Source organism: Muntiacus reevesi, chromosome 11 (genome assembly GCF_963930625.1).
Source record: "Muntiacus reevesi chromosome 11, mMunRee1.1, whole genome shotgun sequence".
In the NCBI taxonomy this organism is placed as follows: domain Eukaryota; kingdom Metazoa; phylum Chordata; class Mammalia; order Artiodactyla; family Cervidae; genus Muntiacus; species Muntiacus reevesi.
The window spans coordinates 68,828,021-68,853,055 of record NC_089259.1 but is presented as its reverse complement, the minus strand read 5'-3'; the positions used below and the strand labels follow the sequence as shown (position 1 = coordinate 68,853,055).

The window sequence follows — 25,035 nt, the reverse complement described above, 5'->3', positions numbered from 1 at the left end:
AATACTCTGTAATGACATATATGGGAAAATAATTTTAAAAGAGCTGATTATATGTATATATCTGGCTAATTCACTTTACTGTAGATCTGAAACTAACACGTTTGTAAATCAACTATACTTCAATAAAAAAATCATAAAGGAGTCTTCTTTGTAAAGTGACAGAAGGGCCTGTGTGAGGGGTTGAGAAGTAGACTGATTTTACTCCTCTTTTTCCTCATTTAGCTTTGGATCTCGGGCAGGTTGGCCTGGTCCTGTCTCTCACTCTCACACTCTCGGGGATGTTCCAGCGGTGCGTCAGGCAAAGTGCTGAAGTTGAGAACATGGTGATGTTTATCTTTCTGTTATCAGCCTTTTCAGGTCTCCTTATGGCATAAAAGCAATTCTTATTAAAATAATAAAACCCTTTTTTTTACATCATTTTAAAATGTTTTTTTATGTTCTCCTCCATTTGTTTAAGGGCTTCACTGGTGGCTCAGATGGTAAAAATAAAAAATCCACCTGCAATGCAGGAGCCACAAGAGACAAAGGTTCTATCCCTGGGTTGGAAAGATCCCCTGTAGAAGGGAATGGCTACCCACTCCAGTATTCTTGCCTGGAGAATCCCCATGGACAGAGAAGTCTGGCAGATATCCATGGGGTTTCAAAGAGCTGAAGGTGACTGACCGACTTTCACTTTCACTTTCCATCTGCTTGAAGTTAATAAAAATATATACATATTTTCCCACATATATATGCCATATCAGAAGGTTTTATATTCATCACAAACTATCTTCAAATACAGTAAATGTCTCTGTATGAGAGAGGTTCTGAAATTCTGGAGACAATATAAGCTAATTTCTTAGCAGCTTGTTTATGTTTGCATCTTAATGGGTAATTCCTTACTTTGGTAAAAGAAAAGAATCCAGTATTTTAAGGTTTATTTAATTGTTATGTTCCTGCACCCCTCCCCCCCCCCCATTTTATCACTTATTCTTGTGTGTATTGAACACCTGAGTTTGCTGGCAGCCATTATCTCTGGTCGGATAGGCTCTCTTCCAGAATGTGCTCTCAAAGGTGTGGAATTATGGTTGTTTAAGAGGCCTTAGTCAATAAGTAAATTATACACTTTTGAATATTTGTACCTTCTCCTAAAGGGAGAAAAACAATAAAAATGAAGTTTTTCCATTTATTTCTTCTAACAGAGTAGAAAGTGACTAATTATTAAAATTATGTTTGATGACTGTCCAATTCTGGTCATCTGTAACACATGGCCCTTCTGTAGCCACACATACTGATTGATGTCCATAAGTGTTCTTTTCTTTCAAAAAATTCTTGTGTTGTTTTTATTCAGATGTGAAAAGTGGATCAAAAAATCTTACCATTTATTTCTCTAATTTTTTTAGCTTTAAAATGAAAGGAAGTAGTCATGTGTAAAAGTGTTAAGATGATGAACACATTTACAGATCATCTAAGGCCTCATCAGACTCCTACCTCTGTCCTTTGCGGATGTTGAGACCTGAGATATTCTGAACCATAGAAAAGCAGGAGATTTCATTTACAATCTCTGAACACCCATAAACTAGATCCTCTGATACTAACTCATGTGATGTCATATGTCTTTCAGATGATTTCAGTAGAAAGGGTGATTGAATATACAGACCTTGAGAAAGAAGCGCCCTGGAAACTTGAGTATCGCCCACCATCATTCTGGCCCAACAACGGGGAGATTTACTTTAACAGTGTGAACTTCAGGTATAAGTCGGATAGTCCTCTGGTATTGAGGAACCTGGAAACATCCATTTACTCAAGAGAAAAGGTTAGTTTAAGTCATTTGCCTTTTTAAATCCAACTAAAGATTTAGCACCACATCTGTTCTTGGCTTTCTTATCATTATGTCAGGGGGACTGCTTGTTCCTAATGGATGCAAATTAGATCAGTGACATTGTAGGTGAATCTTTCTCGGAAACTGACCATGGGATGGGGATACCAGCAATTTTTCCCCTGTGTTGTGAGCTCCCTCATGGTGGTTGATGGGCCCTGGGATCTGGGGCTCCATCTTAACCTGACTCAGGATGCTATATGTGACACCTGATTATTCATGCAAAGTCTGGGATGTCAGCCTTGTCTTCCTGGCCCTAACTCTCCAATATCTCATTCCTTTCCATTTTTTTCTTGTTTGTATTTCTGAAATCTTCTCTTCTCTTCCTCCCTCTGATTGCAGCCTCCCTCTCTGTCTCTTAGCCCTTCTTGCAGCCTTGTCCTCCACTCACCCACATTGAGCTGCCAGCCCCCTGCCTTCCCCCCACAGACTGCTTTGTTCTTAGCCCATATCTGATCCTTACTGGGCTGTGTGAGCTGCTGCTGGAACCATAGCATAGCCTCAAGCCCACTCCATCAGGGGCCGTGGGATGAGCTTGTGTCCACCAGAGAAGAGCCACCTGACCCAGGCAGGAGTGAGGAACTAGGGCCTCAGATGGAGGTATAGTCTAGAGATTGGCTCAAAGTCAAAAGCAAATTGAAGGGAGCAGAGAAGATCCACTTAAGAGATGGCAGAAGGCTTGTGACCTGAACCTGCTAGTGTCCATGTCTGCTGGTGACATTCCTTCCATACTCAGCTTGGGGCCCTCAGCTGGGACCAGGACAGAGTCTTGAAGAGACTAAACCAGAACAGACAAGGTGGTAGGGGATCTTCCTCACCTCCCTCTGCAGTTAGTATGTCTCTGACATATGCACATATGTCTACACTCGAGTTGTGTGTAGGTTCTTCCAAAGCACCATGTCCTCCTTGTTCCCAGTGCACACACTGGCCCTCTACCTCAGAGACAGACCCTTTCCCTCCATCATCTGGATGGTGAAAATCTCATCATTTTCTGAGTCAACTCTAATGCATCTTTGAGACCCTCAGTTTAATATACATCTATGTTCATAGCAGACAAAAGTTGGAAGGAACTAAATCCTTACAATGAAGTATTATTTACCCTTAAAAAGGAAGAAAATTCAGACCTGTGGATAAGCCTTGGTGACATCTTGCTAAATGAAATAACCCAGACACAAAAGGAATGGATACTCTGATTCCATTTATGTGAGATTCCTAGAGTAGTCAAATCCAAGAAAACAGGAAGTAGGATGGTGGTTTCCAGGGACTGGGGGAGGGGAAATGGAGAGTTGTTTTTAATGGGTAAGAATTTCAGTTTTACGAGGCAAAAAGAAAATTCTCAAGCTTGGTTGCACAGCAATGTGAATGTACTGAACACCAAAATATCCACTTAAAAATGGTTAAATGGCTAAATTTTATGTTATGTGAATTTCATCATAATGAAAATAAAAAAGAGTACCTGTGGCATGCTTTGTAATTTGGGATCTGTATCTCATAGTATTTTGAGGTCTTTTGTAATCAGGGAGCATCTTGTTTTCATTTTTGTTCCCAGAAAGTGGCATTCTGCAGGGCACAGAGAGGGTTCTGAGGGACTGCTGGTTGTGAGGCTGAGTGAGTTACACAGGTGTGAGCAAGCAGAAACCAACACACACACACACATGACAACTCCATAAATAACTGAAAGAACAGCTCTTTAAAACTCTTACCACCCCAGACCCATCTAATGGCTGTAGCTGTAATTTAATGAATGAAACACTTGTAACATGAAAAAATATTCAATGTAATGCCCGAATGCTACCCAGGGAGCAGCTTCAGTTAGCCACAGGGCAAAAACTCCCTCCTAATTATTTCCAGTTTCAGTGTAGGTCAGGAAAAATGTGAACTGCTGTGTCAGGAAAACATTAACCACAATTCTTGATATAATCTTTTCCCTGAGAGTACTGTAGGTGGTGTTTACTTATTTTCAGACAATGTGCCTATCAGATTTTCTGTTGTAAATGTAATTCTATTAACCTGCACTTTTCTTAAATTTTCTCCAAAGCCATAAAATATGACTTATCTAAAATATTCTATAGTGCAATTTAGGAATATAACAGATTCTTATTCTTCCTTCTAAAACCTGCAAATCATGGGATTGAGATTCTGAAATGTTCGAGGGAAAATTGAATTTGGAGACTGAATTAATAACTGCAGTAATTTGATTTTTGATCTGTGCCTTGGTCCACTCAGTATCACTGTTAGCTTCATTTCTGTGTTTGGAGATGACACCTGGGCAGTGTGTTCATGAATTGATTTCACTCTGCCTGTCTACCTCCCAGGTTCCCTCTCCTGCTCACCTGTCCCAGCCCTCGTCACTCCAGGACACCCATTTGGTGCTGGATTTGATTGAGAGAGGCTGCTGTGGAGGGGGGAGAGGGGTGCAGTGGGCAGGGGACATGGGAGTGAGCCAGCCCAGCTGAAGTGGGACTTTATTCTCTTTCCCTTATTTCCTCTTCTGTTTCAATTCCTGGAAGTTAGAGTCAATAGGAAAGTATAGTAAGTACTATGCAGGATTTTAATTCAAAGAAGAAGAAATAGCAAGTAAAAATAAGGAACTAGGACTCGCCTGGTGGTGCAGTGGAGAATTTGCCTGCCAATGCAGGGGACTCTGGTTCAATCCCTGGTCTGAAGAGTCCACCCACCTCAGAGCAGCTAGGCCCTGCACCACAGCTACTGAGCCCCTGTGCCACAGCTCCTGAAGTCTTCGCTCAGCGTCAGCAGAAGCCCCTCAGCGAGAGGCCCGCGCACTGCAGGAGCAGCCCCCATCGTCACAACTAGAGACAGCTCGTGCAAGGCAGTCAGAACCCAGCGCAGCCAAACAGAAAAAATCAACATGGGGTAAATAGCAGCCTAGATTTCCTGGTTAGAGTCTGAAAACAGGCTACATTTTTCATTTAGATGATTTTGTGGTTGATTTGATCATTTTAGAGAATCCTGGGCAATATTTTCCAGCTCTCGAGGTAAATTGATTTTGCTTTGTTTTCGCTCACATCTATTATTTGGATGCTACATTGTTACAGATGCTTAGTATACACATGCTATAATGTGCAAAAGTATTAGTTTCTTACATTTTCTCCTTTTTTACATAATATTTTCTTAAAAACCACTCTCATTACTCCCAGATTGTCTCCCTTCCCCGGCCAACTTCCTAATTCTTTGTGACTCAGATTGTGGTGCCAGAGCCAGCAACACCTGCATCTCCTGGAGCTTCTTAGAAATGCAGAGTCTCAAGCTCACCCAGACCTCTTGACTCAGCATTGCATCTGAACATGACCTCCTCCTTTCCCTCCTGTGGGAAGTTTTTGATGAGTGATAACCTGTGATTCCCAAGAAATGTGCTTTGACAGTTTGAAATTGAACTCAAGAATTCCCAAATCTCTGTTGTGACTGAGCAGGAGGCTCTAGAATATTCTATGCCACTAGATTTCCTTACCTTTATGCTCTATAAATTGCACTTTTACATTTTAATCTAATTCTGTGTGATTCCACCACATTATTTGTGTCTTTCCAGTGGAGTCTGTCTTCCATCACAGGCATTTTTCATCCTGCTATCCCGCCTTCCCCATACCAGCCTCTTGCAGGAACCGGAGGGATTTCCCACAGGCTCAGCCCTATCTGGACCTAGAATCAGAGACAGCCCAGTGCAGCAGTGTGTGTGTGGCTGTTTCACCACCTGATGGGATAAAAAATGAGCCTTGCTGCCCCAAGCAGGGCATGAGGTCTGTTTGGCCTGTTCCCCAGGCATCATGTGTCCCACTTAGCTGCAGGTTCTATCTCAATCTGGCTGTGGGTGTTGTTTCTTTCTGCTGACAGCTGGTCTACCTGACCTCAGGTACCCTCTTTGCTCCTGTTCACCACATATACACTTGTTTCCACGTCATGCTTTAACTTTCTGACTGTAAGTTCTCTACGGTAGGCCTGTTCCTTTAACTGCAACTATACCTTTCCCCACTTTCTGTGTTCTAGAAACACAGAGGAACATGATAAGATGTCCGGCCATCCAGGTGATAAGGAGTCCCATCAGCGGATGGAAAAGAGGCCAATAGACGTGGATTTGAGTCCCATCCTGCTGTTTATAGGCTCTGATATTTCACACAGACTAAGCCATCTAAGCCTCAATCTTTTCTTGTGCAAAATGGAAGTGATAGAATGTAACCTGTAGGGTTGATGTACAACTTAAACAACATAAGACATGTAAAGCACCCAGAGTAAATGCTTGGACAAAATGGGCATAATTTTCATAGGATGTAAAATGACCATAACCACTTGCATTGTGGAAAGTGTTGTCTGTCCCATGAAAATGAGCTGTTGGCCATTTGAAATTGTATTTATGGCTATAGGATCCACCTGCTGTGTCTGTCTCTCTCTGATTTATTTTATACCTAAATAATATGATAATAGATTTTCCATAAATTTCTCTGGCCTGAGTTAAAAATCTCATCTCCCAGTGGAAATTTGTCTGTCTCAGGACACCACAGATAATACAAATAAGAAAAAGTCAAATCCAATGCAGATCCTGATGTCAACATATACAGTCTAGTTGAAGAAACAAGAAAATGACTATATTAGCTTTGTAAGCTTTTTTTTTTTATAGACGTTTATATAAAATGACATAACATCAGCTAGAGTCGGAACAAGCCCACATGAGGGGACAAGAAGAGCATTTTCAAGGAATTAGACATGTGAGACAGACTTTGTGATATGTAGTTAGGGTTTCAGCAGATGGAAATGCATGTGAAAGGCATTCTGGGAGGTGAGACCAGCATAAGCAAAAACATAATGCCCTGATCCAGTGAATGAAGACCCAGACACCTGCAAAGCATTCAGGAAAATGAACTACCAAGTGTGTAACACACATTTTTACATTTAACCCTCACAACTACCTAGTGATACCAAGGAAGCTGACTCATGTACATGAAGTATGAGAGGACAGTTTTGTAGAAGAGACATCCTGGGGTGTAGTGTTGGATGCTGAGCTGGCATTTGGGAGTTTAATCTGAGAAGTGAGAGCACATGGACCAGAGTGGGCAGGTGTAGGAGGTATGGAGCCAGGAGATGTTTTGCCTCCAGCAAGACATGCTCGGAAAATGATTCCACTTTGTGGAATCAAGTTGATATTGATTAAAACAAAGCAATAACATCTGGATTTGTGAATGTGCAGGGAAATGGATGGGAGTAGAAAATGGTATCATACTTCTGGAGGGTAGGTTAGCAGCTTAACAGCTTCCTCTGAAAATGTTCATACTTTGTTGTTGCTGTTCAGTCACCTTATTGTGTCTGACTCTTCACAACTCCATGGACTGACGCACACCAGGCTTCTCTGTCTCTCACCATCTCCTGGAGTTTGCCCAAGTTCATGCTCATTGTATCAGTGATGCCATCCAGCCATCTCATCCTCTGTTGTCCCCTTCCCCTCCTGCCTTCAGTCTTTCCCAGCATCAGGGTCTTTTCTAATGAGTTGGTTCTATGTGTCAGGTAACCAAAGTATTGGAGTTGTAGCATCAGTTCTTCCAATGAATATTCAGGACTGATTTCCTTTAGGATTGACTTGTTTGATCTCCTTGCTATCCAAGGGATTCATACTTGCTGTCCAAGGGGTTCATACTTGATGCTCAGCAGTTCCAAATCTTAGAATTTATGTGAAGGAAATGCTTAAGGTTGTTTGCAAAGATTTGCTTCAGGGATGTTTAACACAGAATTATTTATAGTAGCTAACTATTTGACACTGCCTAAATATCCAGCAGTAGAGGATTTGTTAAATAAATGACCACATGTACTATAATATTATGAAAGCATTAAAATAAATATTTTTATGAAATACTAAATGAAAACACATATAACAGTATGTTCACATTAATCCCATTCTGCTTAAATATGTGAACTGTGTCTTTAAGAACACATCCAAAAAAATACAGAAACAACAAAAAGAACACATATAGCAGCCCATAAAGTAAAAATATCATTTTAAGAATTTTTTTTCAGAGTGCTGGGCTATGCCTAGTATTTATTTACTTTTTAAATTCATTTGCACTGATTACGATTAAGGAGTTTGTTTTGTTTTTTAAACACTGTGAGCCTGGGAAAGAAGTAATGAGAATAAAGTAGGGAAGACGGATGAAAGGGTTATTTTGTGTGGGGCATTGGGTGTTGAATATGTTGAGTTTGATGTGTGAAGAGAGATCCAAAAGTAAGTGTCTAATAAGTTGTGTCATCATCAGAGACCAACCTGGTTGGAAAAACAGAAAGAGGCCATTGCAAAGCAAATAACAGAAGATTTTCTTCAAGAGTCTTTATAATTTTATTTATTTATTTATTTTTGGCTGTGCTGGGTCTTTGTTGCTGCTTGGGTTTTTCTCTAGTTGCCACATGTGAGCTTCTCACTGTGGTGTCTTCTCTTGTTAAGAGCATGAGCTATAGGGTGCGAGGGCTTTATTAGTTGTGGCATGTCGGCTCAACAGTTGTGGTTCCCGGGTTCTAGAGTGCAGGCTCAGTAGTTGTGGCACATGGGCTTAGTTGCTTCACAGCATGTGGGATTCTCCTGGACTAGGGATTGAACCCATGTCTCCTGCATTTTCAGGCAGATTCTTTACCACTGAGGGACCAGGGAAGTCTCCCAAGTGTCTTTAGATTGAAGAACGTGAGGTTACTGATACTGGTGACACGCTCCATGGGCAATTGGTAAAACCATTTGGTTACCCAGAAAAGACATTCAGACTATAGCTTTGAAGACTGAACTCTGGAATAATCAGTCAGGTTTTGTTTGAGTTGTTTTTTTCTTTTTAGGGGGTCTGAGGCCATCAAGCATGTGCAATCTTAGTTCCCTGACCAGGGATCGAATCCATGCCTCCTGCAGTGGAAGCATAGAATCTTAACCACTGGAATGAATGCCAGGGAAGTCCCCTGGTTTTTTTAGTTCTCTTCACTGGAGTTTGGAACTCACAGTCCTGTGGTCATGAGCAATCCTCGGTGTCCCTACATATCTCAGTCTATTTACCTAAAGTTTACAGATATTCCTGTTTGCACAGATGGGTCAGTTACAGTGGAGCTGATAACATGGGAACATACACACATTTTCGCAGATCAGTTCTCACCTGTGTCCTGATGTGTGTTGATTTACATGTGAGAACACACAGAAATACAGGCATACCTGTTTAACTGTGCTTTACAGATAATACTTTAAAAAAAATTGGACATTTATGGCAATGCTGTGTCAGACAAGTACAATGGCACCATTTTTCCTATAGCATTTTCTCACTTCACGTCTCTGTCACATTTTGATAATTTTTGCAGTATTTCAAACCATTTCATTATTATTATATTTATTATTCTGATCTTTGATCAGTGGTTTTTAATAAATGCTCAGATGGTTAGTGTTCTTTTAGCAATAAAGTATTGGAAATTAAGGTATGTACTATTACCTTATATAATGCTATTTTACTTCATTAGACTACAATATAGTATAAACAAAACTTTTATTTGCACAGAGAAGCAAAAAATTCATATAACTTGCTTTATTTTGATATTCACATCATTGAGGTGGTCTGGAGCCAAATACAAAATATCTTTGAGGCCTGCCTGTACACAGAACAGATGAGCCACATATATACACACTACAACCTGCCTGCATGCAGAGAATGGCACATCTATATTATATGAATTAGAGTTTAACATAAGGTACAAAATGTCCTGAGAAGCCTGTATGCAGATCAAGAAGCAACAGTTAGAACTGGACACGGAACAATGGACTGGTTCAAAATTGGGAAAGGAGTACTTCAAGGCTGTATATTGTTACCCTGCTTATTCAACTTACATGCAAAGTACAGCATGCGAAATGCTGGGCCTGATGAAGCTCAAGCTAGAATCAAGACTGCCAGGAGAGATATCAGTAACCTCAGATATGCAGGTGATATCACCTGAATGGCAGAAAGCAAAGAGGAACTAAAGAATCTCTTGATGAAGGTGAAAGAAGAGAGTGAAAAAAGCTGGCTTAAAACTCAACATGCAAAAAGCTAAGATCATTGCCTCTGGTTCCATCGCTTCATGGCAAATAGATGGGGAAACAATGGAAACAGTGATAGACTTTATTTACTTATGCTCCAAATCACTGCGGACGATGAAATTAGAAGATGCTTGCTTCTTGGAAGGAAAGCTATGATAAACCTAGACAACAAATTAAAAAGCAGAGACATTATTTTGCCAACAGAGTTCTATCTAGTCAAAGCTATGGTTTTTCCAGTAGCAATATATGGATGTAAGAGTTGGGCCATAAACAAGGCTGGGCACTGAAGAACTGATGCTTTTGAACTATTGTGCTGGAGAAGGCTCTTGAGAGTGCCTCGGACAGCAAGGAGATCAAACCAGTCAATCCTAAAGGAAATCAACCCTAAATAATCATTGGAAGAACTGATGCTGAAGCTGAAGCTCCAATATTTTGGCCACCTGATGTTAAGAGCCATTTCATTGGAAAAGACCCTGATGCTGGGAAAGATTGAAGTCAGGAAGAGAAGAGGATGACAGAGGATGAGATGATTGGGTGGCATCATCAATTCAGTGGACATGAATTTGAGCAAGCTCCAGGAGATAGTGAAGGACAGGAAAACCTGGCATGCTGCAGTCCATGGGGTTGCAAATAGTCAGACATGACTGAGTGGTTGAACAATAATAAAATGTCTTATAGTCATTGTATTATCTTTATAAGATAATAAAATTAGCTAAACCCACTTTTCTTATGTTTAATCTCCATAAAGATAAATTCATTTTTGAAATGCCATGATTGATTTGACAGACTAAGATTTGAAGCTTTAGAAGTATTCAAATCAGAAAACATGAAACGTTCCAAGCATTCCAATTATATTGCTCAGAAAGATTTAGTAGTTCTTTTTTAAAGCCATGAGTTTTTTTTGTTGTTGTTTTTAAATTTATTATTTATTTATTTATTTATTTTTTTCCCAGTGGGTTTTGTCATACATTGACATGAATCAGCCATTAGTTATACGTATTCCCCATCCCGATCCCCCCTCCCACCTCCCTCTCCACCCGATTCCTCTGGGTCTTCCCAGTGCACCAGCCCCGAGCACTTGACTCATGCATCCCACCTGGGCTGGTGATCTGTTTCACCATAGATAATATACATGCTGTTCTTTCAAAACATCCCACCCTCACCTCCCACAGAGTTCAAAAGTCTGTTCTGTACTTCTGTGTCTCTTTTTCTGTTTTGCATATAGGGTTATCATTACCATCTTTCTAAATTCCATATATATGTGTTAGTATGCTGTAATGTTCTTTATCTTTCTGGCTTACTTCACTCTGTATAATGGGCTCCAGTTTCATCCATCTCATTAGAACTGATTCCAATGAATTCTTTTTAACGGCTGAGTAATATTCCATGGTGTATATGTACCACAGCTTCCTTATCCATTCGTCTGCTGATGGGCATCTAGGTTGCTTCCATGTCCTGCTATTATAAACAGTGCTGCGATGAACTGTGGGATGCACGTGTCTCTTTGGGGTCTGGTTTCCTCAGTGTGTATGCCCAGAAGTGGTATTGCTGGGTCATATGGCAGTTCTATTTCCAGTCAGGATGGCTGCTATCCAAAAGTCTACAAGCAATAAATGCTGGAGAGGGTGTGGAGAAAAGGGAACCCTCTTATACTGTTGGTGGGAATGCAAACTAGTACAGCCACTATGGAAAACAGTGTGGAGATTTCTTAAAAAAAAGCCATGAGTTTTAAAACTTTATGAATTTACAAATGATCCAAGCATATCTTACACTCTAATCAATTCCAGATTTTAAATAGAGATGAAATCATCTCTTGGAAAGCTTCCTTCAAAGAATTTGCAGTTGAGCTTCCCTGGTGGCTCAGATGGTAAAGAATCTGTCTGCAGTGTAGGAGACCTGGGATCCATCCCTGGGTCAGGAAGATCTCCTTGAGTACGAAATGGCAACCCACTCCAGTACTCTTGCCTGGAGAATTCCATGGACAGGGGAGCCTGACAGTCTATACTCCATGGGGTCACAAAGAGTTGGACACAAGTGATTGACTAATACTTTCTTTCACTTAAAAATTCATTGGTAAAAAAGGCCAGTTTCTGCATATATATTTGAATGCAGTTTCATTCCCTACTAGCACTTCACGTGGGAGAAGGAAATGGCAACCCACTCCAGTATTCTTGCCTGGAGAATCCCAAGGAGAGAGGAGCCTGGCAGGCAAGAGTCCATGGGGTCCAAGACTTGGACACGACTCAGCAACTAAACCACCAACCACCAGCATTTTACCAACATTGTATTGATTCTTTAATCTTACTGTTAATGCATTTAATTTCTCTCTGCTTTGGTTTTAACAAACTGACACCTGAGATGTGTTTTTCCAAGGTTCAGTTGTAAGTATTAATGTGTTAATAAAACGCCTTTTAAACTGCTCCGATGAAAGGTCTCATGTAAATAACAAATGTTATTTGTATCATTGTAGATCTCATTATGGAAATTTGATTTACTGGTTTCTGTCTTTCAAGACTGAGACCTGCATTTTATATTTGAAGATGTTTCCTTTCAAGATAGAATATAATTAAGATATTTACTATCAGGAAGTGATTTCATTTTTCTACCGAAGAATAATTCCTCTTAGATAAATAACACAGAAAGTGAGCGCTTGTTTGTATATAACACTTCTGACTTGACTTATTGACATCTCTGTAAAATTACCCATGTAATTCTCAAATTTTCCAGGGAGTAGGAATAAAACTAATTTAAAAGCTAACTTCTTATGGACCACTTAGGAGACTGTTAGTTTTTAACTGCAGGCAGATTATTTTTTTAGGTCTTCTTCATTTACTTACGAATGTTAGTTACACACACACACACACACACATACACTGCATACACATACATGTCTCCCCCTTTAACATACCACATAATGATCAGCTCAGTTCAGTCACTCAGTCGTGTCCGACTCCTTATGACCCCATGGACTGCAGCACGCCAGGCCTCCCTGTCTATCACCAACTCCCAGAGTTTACTCAAACTCATGTCCATTGAGTCAGTGATGCCATCCAACCATCTCATCCTCTGTTGTCCCCTTCTGCTCCTTACATGATAATTATAGAAAACAAACAATTTTCAGCATATTAAACATTTATTCAGAGAAAACTGCATAAAATTGCCTGGCATTTTTAGAAGGCATAAAAATCACTATAGTTTATGTTGTGTATTCTTGGGATGATGGTAGTCTCAATCAGGGACATTTGTGAATTTCTGTCATTTTTGGTTGCCACAATTTGGGGGTTGCATCTGGTATCTAGTGGGTTCATGGCCAATCTTAATCATCCTACAAAATACAGAACAGGCCCCTGACCCTCAACAATGAATTATCTGCTCCAAAATGTCAGCAGGGCCATGCTTGGGAAACTTATGAAATTGCTCAGTCATGTCTGACTCTTTGTGACCCCATGGACTTAGCCCACCAGGCTCCTCTCTCCATGGGATTCACCAGGCAAGAATACTGAAGTGGGTTGCCATTTCCTTCTCCAGGGGATCTTCCTGACCAGGGATCAAACCTGGGTCTTCTGCGCTGCAGCCAGTAGCTTTACCATCTGAACCACCAGGGAAGCCCTGGGAAACTTATAGACTACTCTTTATATATAATAGAACTTTTAAAATTCATCTTCAACAATCAGAGTTCTCCTGGGTTTTGTGCATCCTGTTAATTCTTCATCCCCCTGGGTCTCTCTACAGTATGGCATCGTGGGAAGAACAGGAGCTGGAAAAAGTTCCCTCGTTGCTGCCCTTTTTCGATTGTCAGAACCTGAAGGTAGCATTTATATTGATGGAATCTTGACAACTGGTATTGGACTTCATGATTTAAGGAAGAAAATGTCAGTTGCACTTCAGGTATGCACAGCAGAACACTCTAACATGTTCTTTTTATAAGGTACCTAAGTTTAAATGCTTTTAATTTGATTTTTTTTCCAAATTAAGTGAATGAGTTGATCCTTTTTTTCCCCAATAGAGCATATTTTTAGCAGCAGATATTTTCAACAGACACTTTCATCAGATACCAGGTTTTGTTTTTTGTTCATTTGTTAGTTTTGTGTGCATGTGATTTAGTAACTTACTGAGATAGGTTTCTTGACTCAGACTTCCTCAGTTTTCACAGTTTTATTCACTGATAATCACATAATTCTGAGAACAGACAGATAAATAGTTTCTTTATTGCTGGAGAGTTTCCTATAGGGAAACATGAATTTTATTAATAACTGCCTTACAGATGTAATTTTGTTGTGGGAAACCAGGACATCTTTTAAAAAGTGACTATCTCCTTGGAGAACTTTCTGTGAAATTGTGGGGCTTTGAGAATTATAGGATATATAAATGCTTTTGGTAGACTTTGACAATTTAGCAATTAATAATAATTTTCACCAGAGAGGCAATACAGAATAGTGAGGAAGAGCAGGGGACTCAGAATTCTGTCTCTATGTACCTTGGTTTTCTCTGTCTTACAAGGCAGGTAACAGTATCACCCCCTCAATCTGTTGTGAGGACAAAATAGGCCAGTGAGTGTGAAGTGCTTCCTGTAGACCCATATGTCCCTGCTGTGATGGTGGAGTGTTGACTTGGCCATCTCTTCCTGGACTCTGATTCTGTTCTCTTTTCTTCTTCTTCCTCGTAAAGTAGTATAACTTTCAGGGAGAGTTTTGGAGACTGGATTATATGCATGGTAGACACTCCTGTCATTCCTGTAGTTCATTCACTCAACATAATTCTGTGATATTTACTGAGAAATTACTATCCTCCAGGTATATAGCCAAGGGCAACCTTGATCCTGTGTCTTCATCTATCATCCTGCCCTCTGCTTTGACAGACTTGCTGATTTAAAAAAAAAAAAATTAGTTTTAATTTACATACTTAGAAATCATCTGCCCATCAAAGGAAGCTCAGAAAAATACCCTCTTGAGTTGAGAAACAGAGGGGAGATGAGACAGAATGAGCCAGGCATATGTGCTTCCTGGAATGTGGGTGTAATGTGTCCTGAAATACCTATTTATCAGGACGCATGTAACAACATGGCACCCAAAGGAAGGCAAATGAGGGCTTGGGTACAGCTGTTGCTACCTACCTGTGACCTTGAAAATACCTGGAATTACTCTAAGTAATTTTTAAACCAAGATAGTCTTTTCAGACTAATGGAATGCCACCTCATACCCCTTAAGATGTCTGCTATCAAGGAAAAGAGAGAGAAAAAAAGAAAATGACAAGTGTTGGCAAGGATGTAGAGAAATTAGAATCCTTGTTCATTGCTGATAGGAATGTAAAATAGCGCAACCACTATGGAGATCAACTTGTTGGTTGCTCTGAAGAGTTAATGATGGAATTATCATATGACCTAGCAATTCTACTTTAGACTATAAACCCGAAAGAATTGGAAGAAAGGTCTTGAAGAGATACTGGAACATGCATGTTATAGCAATATTATTCTCAACAGCAAAAAGGTAGAGGCACCCAAGTGTCCATTGATAGATGAATCAACAAACATACATACAGTGCGCATACATACAGTGAATATTACTCAGTCTTAAAGAAGAAGAAAATTCTGACACATACTACAGCACAGATAAACGTTAACATTGAGAAAATTAAGCTGAGTGAAATAAGTCATTTACAAGGGACACATATTGTATGATTCTACTAATAGGAGTTACCTAGAATAGTAAATTCATGGATGCAGGATATAGAATGGTGGGTACCAGGAGTGGCCAGGAGAGGGGAGTTGTTGTTTAACGGGTACAGAGCTTCAGTTCTTCAAGATGAAAGAAGATCTGTGGCTGGATGGTGGTGATGGCTGTACAACAATGTGAGTGTATTTAACACCACTGAACTGTGCACTTAAAGTGGTTAATCTAGCAAATTTATGTGTATTTTATCACAATTGAAAAAAATTTTTCCAAAGGTGTCTCTTTCAGGAAAAATGGATGGGCCCCATATTTAAAGATTTCCTCTGGCTATTAGATTTATGACTTATGGTTACAGTAGAAAATAAATGAGCTTAAATTCCCAAGTATTATGCTCTGATAGTACTCATCTCCGAAACGGCCATGTGAGATTAGTTAGTAGAAATAAAGGACATGTCTGTAAAGTCCTCTCATATCCTTGGATACAAAGCTTTAGAAAAATGTCCTGCACTCTTTAATGTTTCTTAATAGGAAAAAGTTGTATGCTTGTGTACATAAAATAACTCTGTAAATAAATAACATTAGATGATTCTTGGCTCTGCCAATAATGTTTGGAAGATGTCTGAGCAAAACCTAAACATGCCATGACATCAGCATGTTTTGTTTCTGTTCTGTTGGTTTCCATCCTTCCTCTCAGCATGTTCTAGGTACACTCTCCAGAGAGCATACTTACAAAATAGTGCTAAGCTTTGTATCCATGTAGATTCCACTTTCTATGCCTTTGTCGCCAAGGTGCAGTGTCAGTTGATTTAAGAGAAAGAATCTGGAGAGAACTTGCAATGTGTAAATGTTCCCAGGAAGCCATTCAGGAGGCAGACAGGGCTAGAATGGTTAAGAGTGTAGACCAAGTGTCAGTGTGACCACAGTTTATTCCTGCTCTGCATTGTCAACCATGGGGCCTTGATGATGTCATTTGTCTGCCAAGCTTCAACATCCTCGTTCTTAAACCCGGTCTGGAAATCATTGCTCCAAAGATTTGCTGTGAAGATGTAACTTAGTGAGATAATGTTTGTGTCTATGTCTCATTCTTAGGAATCCTCAGTCACCAGGAACTGTTATTATTTTTAAGAATCAGGGCACTGGCCTTTTGGGTATTATTTCTACTTAAGTAAAAGAGTTAATGCTTTCTGAAATGACTTTACTCTTTAATTTCTGTTTATGTGTTCATGGTCTTTGGTGATTTTCTTTGTATTTATTTTCTAACAACAAAAACTAAATTGTTTACATAAATATGAATAGTAAAGCCAAGAAACAGAAAATAAAAGCAAACAAACAAACAAAAAAACACAATAGGAATTTTGGGGAAAAGCATAACAGAGAAATGTATCTAATGTTTTCCACCAAGAGCAAGAAATCAGATTAAAATTTTTTTGTATTTTGACTTCTGGCTTTCCTCCCTCTAGCTTCTTTCCTGACTATCACCTTGTACAAACTCTTTTTTTCCAATGCCCCACCAAGACCTCCAGCCTTTTTCTCAGCCCTCCCCACACTCTTGACTATTTTCTTTCTCTCTTTGAGGACAGGGCCTGTATCTCTCATTTCTCTTCCTCTAATGCTTCCTATAGTCCCTGACAAGTAACACAAGTATTAGTAACAATTCCTAATGTTTATGGAATCGTTAACACATTTTAGTTTCTTATCCCACCATTTCCTGCTTAATCCTCACATTTTGTTGTTAGCCTTATCTGACAAATTTAAAAATGGAGTCACTGGGAGCTTATCCTACTTTTCAAGTAAGGGGCAGAGACAGGATTCAAATTTTATGTGCATCTATATTTTTAAAAATTGAAGTATAGTTGATTCACAGTATTTCAGTTGTAAAGCGAAGAGTTTCAGTTTTATCTCCAAAGAATCCCATCACAGCAGAGTAAAATCCAAAATACTTGTAATACGACAGAGACCTACACTCTCCAGTCTCCACCTTGTCCACTTCTCAGTCATGTCTGACTCTTTGTGACCCCATGGACTGCAGCACGCTAGGATTCCCTGTCCATCACCAACTCCTGGAGCTTGTTCAAACTCATGTCCATCAAGTCGGTGATGCCATCTGACCATCCCCTTCTCCTCCTGCCTTCAATCTTTCCCAGCATCAGGGTCTTTTCCAGTGAGTCAGCTCTTCACATCAGATGGTCAAAGTATTAAAGCTTCAACTTCAGCATCAGTCCTTCCAGTGAATATTCAGGATTTCCTGAATATTTCCTGAATATCCAGTGATTTCCTTTAGGATTGACTGGTTTTATCTCCTTGCAGTCCAAGGGACTCTCAAGAATCTTCTCCAACACCACAGTTCAAAACCATCAATTCTTCAGCTGTGTTGTACTCATCAGATATTTTCCCCATTTTTCCTTCTGTCCCACTTGAAAGGATTCCTCAAACCATAACAAGAGTGAATAAGCATGGAGCAAAGCCAGAAGATACTACTCCTATTGCTCTGTCCCTCATTTGGACAGTATCAGTTTAGAAATGGGTTTATGCCCTTGTATGTCATGGGCTGATATGTGTCAGGAGAAGATACTCAAAATCTTACCCTCCCCAACTAAGAGCCCTTTGTCTTTACAGTGTCTTGCTAGGTGCAGAGGTGGAAAAATTCTGTTAGTTTGGTTATTGGAATTTAGTTGTCTAAGTACAAAAACTTACATTCCTCTTACACCCAAATGAGTAGGAAGCATTGATACTTGTGTCTCAACACCCCAATTTAGGGAACTTAGGAAGCTGAGAGCAGACTCTGCAGAGGGGGAGCCCAGCGCTGTTTTTTTGAGTCGCCTCTCTTAGTTGAGCCAGGCCCACACCATCTTCCCTGGGTCCCTGGTCCCTGTGATCCTGGAAGCAGCAGGGAGCTTCCATGGTGGTCTCTCTTCCTCCCAGGCTCATCCTCGTCACTGCTGACCCTGCATGAACAGGTCAGAACTGGGGGAGATGTGATGGTAACAAGGACCTGGGTAGGAGCAGAGACGGGAGTGGGGACATAGACCATCAGTCCTGGGAGGAACTTTCAGAGATGAATACTGTGTTCTTAAGTAGGTGCTCCTCAACTTCTGCTCAAAATTTCAGGAATAAGCAAAAATGAAAGTTCTTCTTAAAAAATTTCCTTAAACACAACAGGAAGCTGAAGTATGTGTGTTCTTTATGCTCAGGATCTGAAGTAGTTAAATACACCTCCCAGAAAGACCACCGGTTGAGAATAAATGCAGGGAGTAGCCTGCTTACTTGAAAGAGCCTAGAAAATGGAAGGAAGGAGGAAGAATATTGGGGACCAGCCTCCCCTCGCCTGAGTACGTCGCTTGTGTAAACCTCATGAAGACATGCAGAAGACACCTGCATAGGGGAATCTTAAGGTTGATAGTTACAGATAGTAACAAGTTTTTATAAAAATCTGAAGTAGAATGATGGTTAGTACCCTGACAAAGAATGCTTACCATTGTTTAGATGGTTGTTTAGTCTTTGATCTTAAATTCAGGTTTTAAGGGAGACCTTAAATTTGGATCTCGAGTTTTTTTAGTTCCGTTCAGTACTCGTTCTGAAATATTGTATGACTAGTGATTTTCAGTGTTTTGGAGGCATATTGGCCACTTAATGAACTTTGTGCAAATGAATCTCCCTTTATAATGTCTTTTTAATTGTGGATTTGCTCAAGGATATCTCTTTTTTGGTGACACACCCTAAGTTTTCTGTTTTCTTTTCTCTCTCACCAGACCTAAAACTGAGATAATATTGAAGGAAGGTTTGGAAGGCGTCCTCAGTATCATTCTTCCTCATGATTAGGGGAAAGAAATATCTGTCTATCTTCATCTTTCCTCTCAGGCTTTTGTGAAGTGAGGAGGAAAGTCCAGCCCCAAGGCCAGGCAGGATTTGAACGTGGTGATTTGGAGCAGTTCTGGGCACTTGTGGAAGAGTCAGGTCTCCTCTTGTTCCCACATGAGTGTATTCCCTTGTTCTGCACCCTTCACTGAAAGGAACTTATTGGGCTCTTCACTGCTGCCCATATTGTTATGGCGTGGCTTACTGAGCCTTCCAGAAGAAAATGTAAATGACCTACATGAGCTTATGTACAGGATTCTCTCTTGAAGCCAAGAGGAGGCATATATTTCCAGAGTAATTTACTTGTGGCTCCTCCTGAAGCAGATGAATAGCAAGAACTATTTAAATTAAAGTATCATGACACAGGTCATGGTGGGTTTCAGGTCCTCCTGGCCTTGCATTTAATAACGAGGTTCTGTGAGGCAGGTCATCCTGACACACAGGTGAGAGAACATGGGGACCAGCTGATGCCAAAATCAGAGGGGATCTCTCCATGGACAGAGGTGCTGCAGACCCTAGGAGCTGACGTTCCCCTTGCACATGTGGGGATGTTCATTTCACACATGTGGAGAGATTCCAGATCCTAGAAGACAGTCTGACCAATGGAGAAAATAGCCTAGTTTATTCTTCAGTGCTAATGTGTAAATATTTAATGGTTTGCTTTGAGGCACAAACCTCTACTAATCATGCTAGTGTGACTGGGAAATACCAACACCAGCTGTTGGTATTTCCCAGTCACACCAGAATTGACAGTTAATTTATGTAGACCTTGATGTTAAGTTTCTCATGTAATTATTTCCTCAGTTTGTATGTCTAAGCTGATATTTATTACCAGGATGGTATTTAAAAAAAAAAAAAAAAGTCAAACCTTCCTTTGTCTTCAGTTTTTTCCTTAAGATGAGAAAACTTCTTCAACACTTTCTTCTGTTAGTGTTCAGTAGTCCAGAATATATTTTGTCATACACTTTGTACAGTGGAAAATTATTCTAGAGATACTGTTTTGTAAACATATATTTTAAACTTTATTATTAATAATTAATGGATTTAGATGTTTTCACATTTTAATTATGACATTCTGTACACATTGAAATAAAATGAAAAAAGGTTAAGGTAATAACATTCACTATTTTGGGGTATCTAGGAACCTGTTTTATTCACTGGAACAATGAGGAAAAATCTGGATCCCTTTAATGAGCATATGGATAATGAACTGTGGAATGCCTTAGAAGAGGTAATTTATTAATGGTAACAGTAATTAACTTGTTAGCATCCGTATCTGTGTGTTTACATTTAGAGCATTGCAGATAATTAAGGGGAGCATGCCAGTTTCATTGACTTCATTTACCTCCTAGGAAAACACTGATGACATGGGTGTGCTTAAAAATGTACGTATTGATGATGATGAAAATCAACAATATAATGTGACATGTTTTCATCTTAGCTATTTCCCTAGGGCCCTGAACAAATAGACACATTATCTTGTCCTTAGCAGAGTACTCAATTAGATGTTAAAACTGTGTGATCAAATTCTACTAATGACTTGGTGAATCAATTACTCTGTTACACTCCAATATTCATTTTATTTCTCTGGTCTTAGGAAACATCTACTAAGTGGAGGCAATAGTAGTTTTTCCTTATTAACTAAAAGATGTAAACAAGATCACACTATTAAAGTGTAGAAGTTTCATAGGAAAGTGTTTATAAAGGTAAATTATATAGTCAGAATTGATAATGATTATTTATTGGCAATTATGTCATTTTAATGCCATAGCATTAATGCAGGTAACAGAACCCTGGAACATCTGCTCAGCTTTTATATGAGTAGGTTCATTTCTAGAGAATTTTCTGTTATTTGTGTCATGTTTTCCCTTGCCCCACTGCTTTGAATTCTCTCACCCTTGCATGAAAAAAATTTTGACTATTAAGTTGCTGTCAGTTTGTATTTTAATACAAGCTATTTTGTGTATTTGCACTCATTTTACAAATCAATTCTACTGTTGGAAGAAACCCTAGACTTCTTTTTTTTTTAATTTATTGGAGTATAGTTGATTTATAATGTGTTAGTCTCATCAGTTATATGTATATATAAACATATAGACACTATACATATACAATAGGTAACTTATAAGAACCTACTGCATAGCACAGGGTACTCGACTCAATAATCTATAATAACCTACATGGGAAAAGAATCTAAAAGAAACCCTAGACTTCTAAGCCATGGACAGACTTCTAATTTCTCCTAGGACCTAGCTCAGTCTTTTGCTTTTAAAAAGTAAGAATGAGTATTCCTATACATTAATGATGAAAGATCAGAAAGAGAAATTGAGAAAACAATCTCATTTACCACTGCAACAAAAGCAATAAAATACCTAGGAATAAACCTACCTAAGGAGGCAAAAGACCTGTACTCATAAAACTACAAGGTACTGACAAAAGAAATCAAAGATGATGCAAAACAGATGGAGGGATATACCATGTTCTTGGGTTGCAAGAAACAATATTGTGAAAATGACTATACTACCCAAAGAATCTTCAGATTCAATACAATCCCTGTCAAATTACCAATAACATTTTTCATAGAATTAGAGCCAAAAAATTTACAGTTTTAATGGAAACACAAAAGACCCCAAGTAACCAAAGCAGTCTTAAGAAAGAAAAACAAAACTGAAGAAGTTAGGTTCCCTGACTTCAGAATATATTACTGAGTTGGCCAAGAAGTTTGTTACATAAGATTTTATGCAAAAACTTAAACAAACTTTTTGGCCAGTTCAATACAGATTTAGAGTAATCAAGATGGTGTGGCACTGGCACAAAACCAGAAATATAGATCAATGAAACAGGCTGGAGAGCCCAGAGATGAACTCACACACCTGTGGTCACCTAATCTGTGACAAAGGAGGTGAGAATATATGATGGAGAAGAGGTGGTCTCTTTAGTAAGTGGTGCTGGGAAAACGGGACAGCTATGTATAAGAGTAAAATTAGAGCACTCCCTAATTCTGTATACAAAAATAAACTCAAAGTGGATTGAAAACCTAAATGTAAGACCAGATACTATAAGACTCTTAGAGGAAAACACAGGGAAAACACTTTACATAAATAACTACTAAATGTTTGATTGATATTTTCATTTCAGAGAAGTGTGGCATATTTTTTAATCTTTTTTTGTTTTTGTTGTTACACAAATCTGAGAGATTGATTATTCATGTTGGTTTGAATTGGTGTGTTTGGCAGCGTGTGGATTTTGTTTTCTTAAATTGGGTTGATTACTTCACCTTCTCCTGCCTGAAAAGCAGTGCACCTCTGGCTTCTTTTAAGCTTGTGACTCTTTTACAATCAAATTCTACAAGAGAAGAGGTGTGTAGAGCATTTAACCATTAAATGTAAAGAATGATAGGATGATCCACTACTCTTGAATTCATAGGACAAATTTAATGGTGAAATTGGGACACATCTTAAAAAAAAAAAATAACTGGAAATACTGGTAAATTATTTTTCTATTTGTTTCCCATATTGAGACCTTTTTTTCACAGATTCTCAGGTAGCATTACTCTAGAATTTTAGAACATATTTTTTCCATGAGCAGAGAAACAATGTTAATCTAAATTATAAAAATGCTAAAGTGGTAGATAATACTAAGATCTACTTCTATTTAAGCTACATTTGGAACTTTCTATGAAAAGAAAGAACTGTGAGTTTATTTCACAAAGTGAAGTATGTGGTTTCCATGTATTACTTCTGGAATTAACCCTGTTAACTTTGGTGATATCATTTAGAGAAATCACCCCATCATTGTATTTCTCTAGGAATTGATTCCTTATGACTGTTTTAAAAGAAAACTTATGAAATCGTTCATTGAAAAACATACAAATGTGATAAAGAAATAATTCCTAGAGAATCTGGATAAAGGGGTGATTTATCACACTAAGTTATTGTTGTTCAGTTGCTAAGTCATCTCTAACTCTTTGTGACCCCATGGACTAAAGCACACCAAGCTTCTCTGTCCCTCACCATCTCCTGGAGTTTCCCCAAGCTCATGTCCACTGAGTTGATGATGCCATCCAACCATCTCATCCTCTGTCTCCCTCTTCTCCTTCTGTCTTCAATCTTTCACAGCATCAGGGTCTTTTCCAATGAGTTTACATCAGGTGGCCAAAATATCGGAGCTTCAGCTTCAACATCAGTCCTTCCAGAGAGTATTCAGGGTTGATTTCCTTTAAGATTGACCAGTTTGATCCCCTTATTTTCCAAGGGACTCTCAATTGTGTTCTCCAGTACCACAGCTCAAAAGCATCAATTCTTCAGCCCTCTTTTACTGTCCAGCTCTCGCATCTGTACATGACTACTAGAAATACCATAGATTTGATTATATGGACCTTTGTCAGCAAAGTGATATCTTTGCTTTTTAACACACTGTCTAGTTTTGTCATAACTTTCCTGCCAGAAGCAATTATCTTTTAATTTCAAGGCTACAGTCACCATCTGCACAGATTTTAGAGCCCAAGAAGAGGAAATCTGTCACTGCTTCTATCTTTTCCCCTTCTATATATCATGAAATGAGGGACAGGATGCCATGATCTTAGTTTTCTTAATGTTGAGTTTAAGCCAACTTTTTCACTCTCCTCCTTCACCCTTATCAAGAAGTATCACTAAATCAATGAAGTCAGTTTTTAAGTGAACCAAAAACCCTAGTTGTTAATTTGTAAATGATGCTTAACTGGATGTGTAAACCCAAACTCACAGAGTTAACCTGAGAATGAGTTAGGAGGGAACCAATATGTTTTCCTCTTTATGAACTTCAATTAAAAGGAAAAGATGGGTTAAATTTTTTTTAAGGTCCTCTAGTTCTGTGTCTTCCTTCTTCCTTGTTAGAGATGGACATTCAGAAGGAAGACAGCCCTATGGATGCTGCCTGTCTCATCTTGGTTTTTTTCTAAATATGCCTAAAAGACATTTTTCATGTACTGAAAACTTGCCAACTTACTATAAGCTCATAAAAGTTCATCAGAAATTAGTGCTATTGGGTTGCTAAAAGACAAAGGCAGCTCCAAAAATATAACATGAGTAGTGCCTGAGGATGAAGCACTTTATCACTCAGAGGTTAAAAGTTCATAGTAGATAAAACTGTGGAAGTGAAACATTGATGTGTTGCTTCCATTAAAAAACAAACACAAAACACCTTAGATAATGGGATTTGGAGGCTTCCCCAGTTGCTCAGTGATAAAGAGTCTGCCTGCAATGGAGGAGAAGTGGGATTGATCCCTGAGTTGGGAAGATTCCTTGGTGGAGGAAATGGTAACCCACTCCAATATTCTTGCATGGGAAATCCCATGGACAGAGGAACCTGGGGGGCTACAATCCATAAGGTCCATGACTTAGCAACTAAACAATAACAAAATGTCCTGTTGAAACTGGGAAGAAATCGTACAGTTAAATGTCTAACATTGATAGTGTCTCTGTTAGGACACAAGTGTGTCTCATCACACAGGAAACAAAGATACAGAAACCTGTGCGTCAGCAGCCTGTGCATCAGGAACCACGTGGTTCAGTCCTTGCAGTGGCAACAGGTCACATGTCCATTTCCCTGGGCCGTGTATTAGGTGAATTTCCTTTACT

The 25,035-nt window shown here is 39.2% G+C and overlaps 1 protein-coding gene across 1 annotated transcript in view; it reads left to right on the top strand.

The window, feature by feature from the left end:
• LOC136144154 (ATP-binding cassette sub-family C member 4-like) overlaps positions 1–25,035 on the top strand; it is a 203,580-nt gene that overhangs the window by 158,112 nt on the left and 20,433 nt on the right. Inside the window, 4 exon segments of the mRNA XM_065901812.1 lie at positions 223–323; positions 1,604–1,795; positions 13,626–13,781; positions 20,559–20,648. Of these exon segments, the coding sequence (XP_065757884.1) occupies positions 223–323; positions 1,604–1,795; positions 13,626–13,781; positions 20,559–20,648 (539 nt within the window).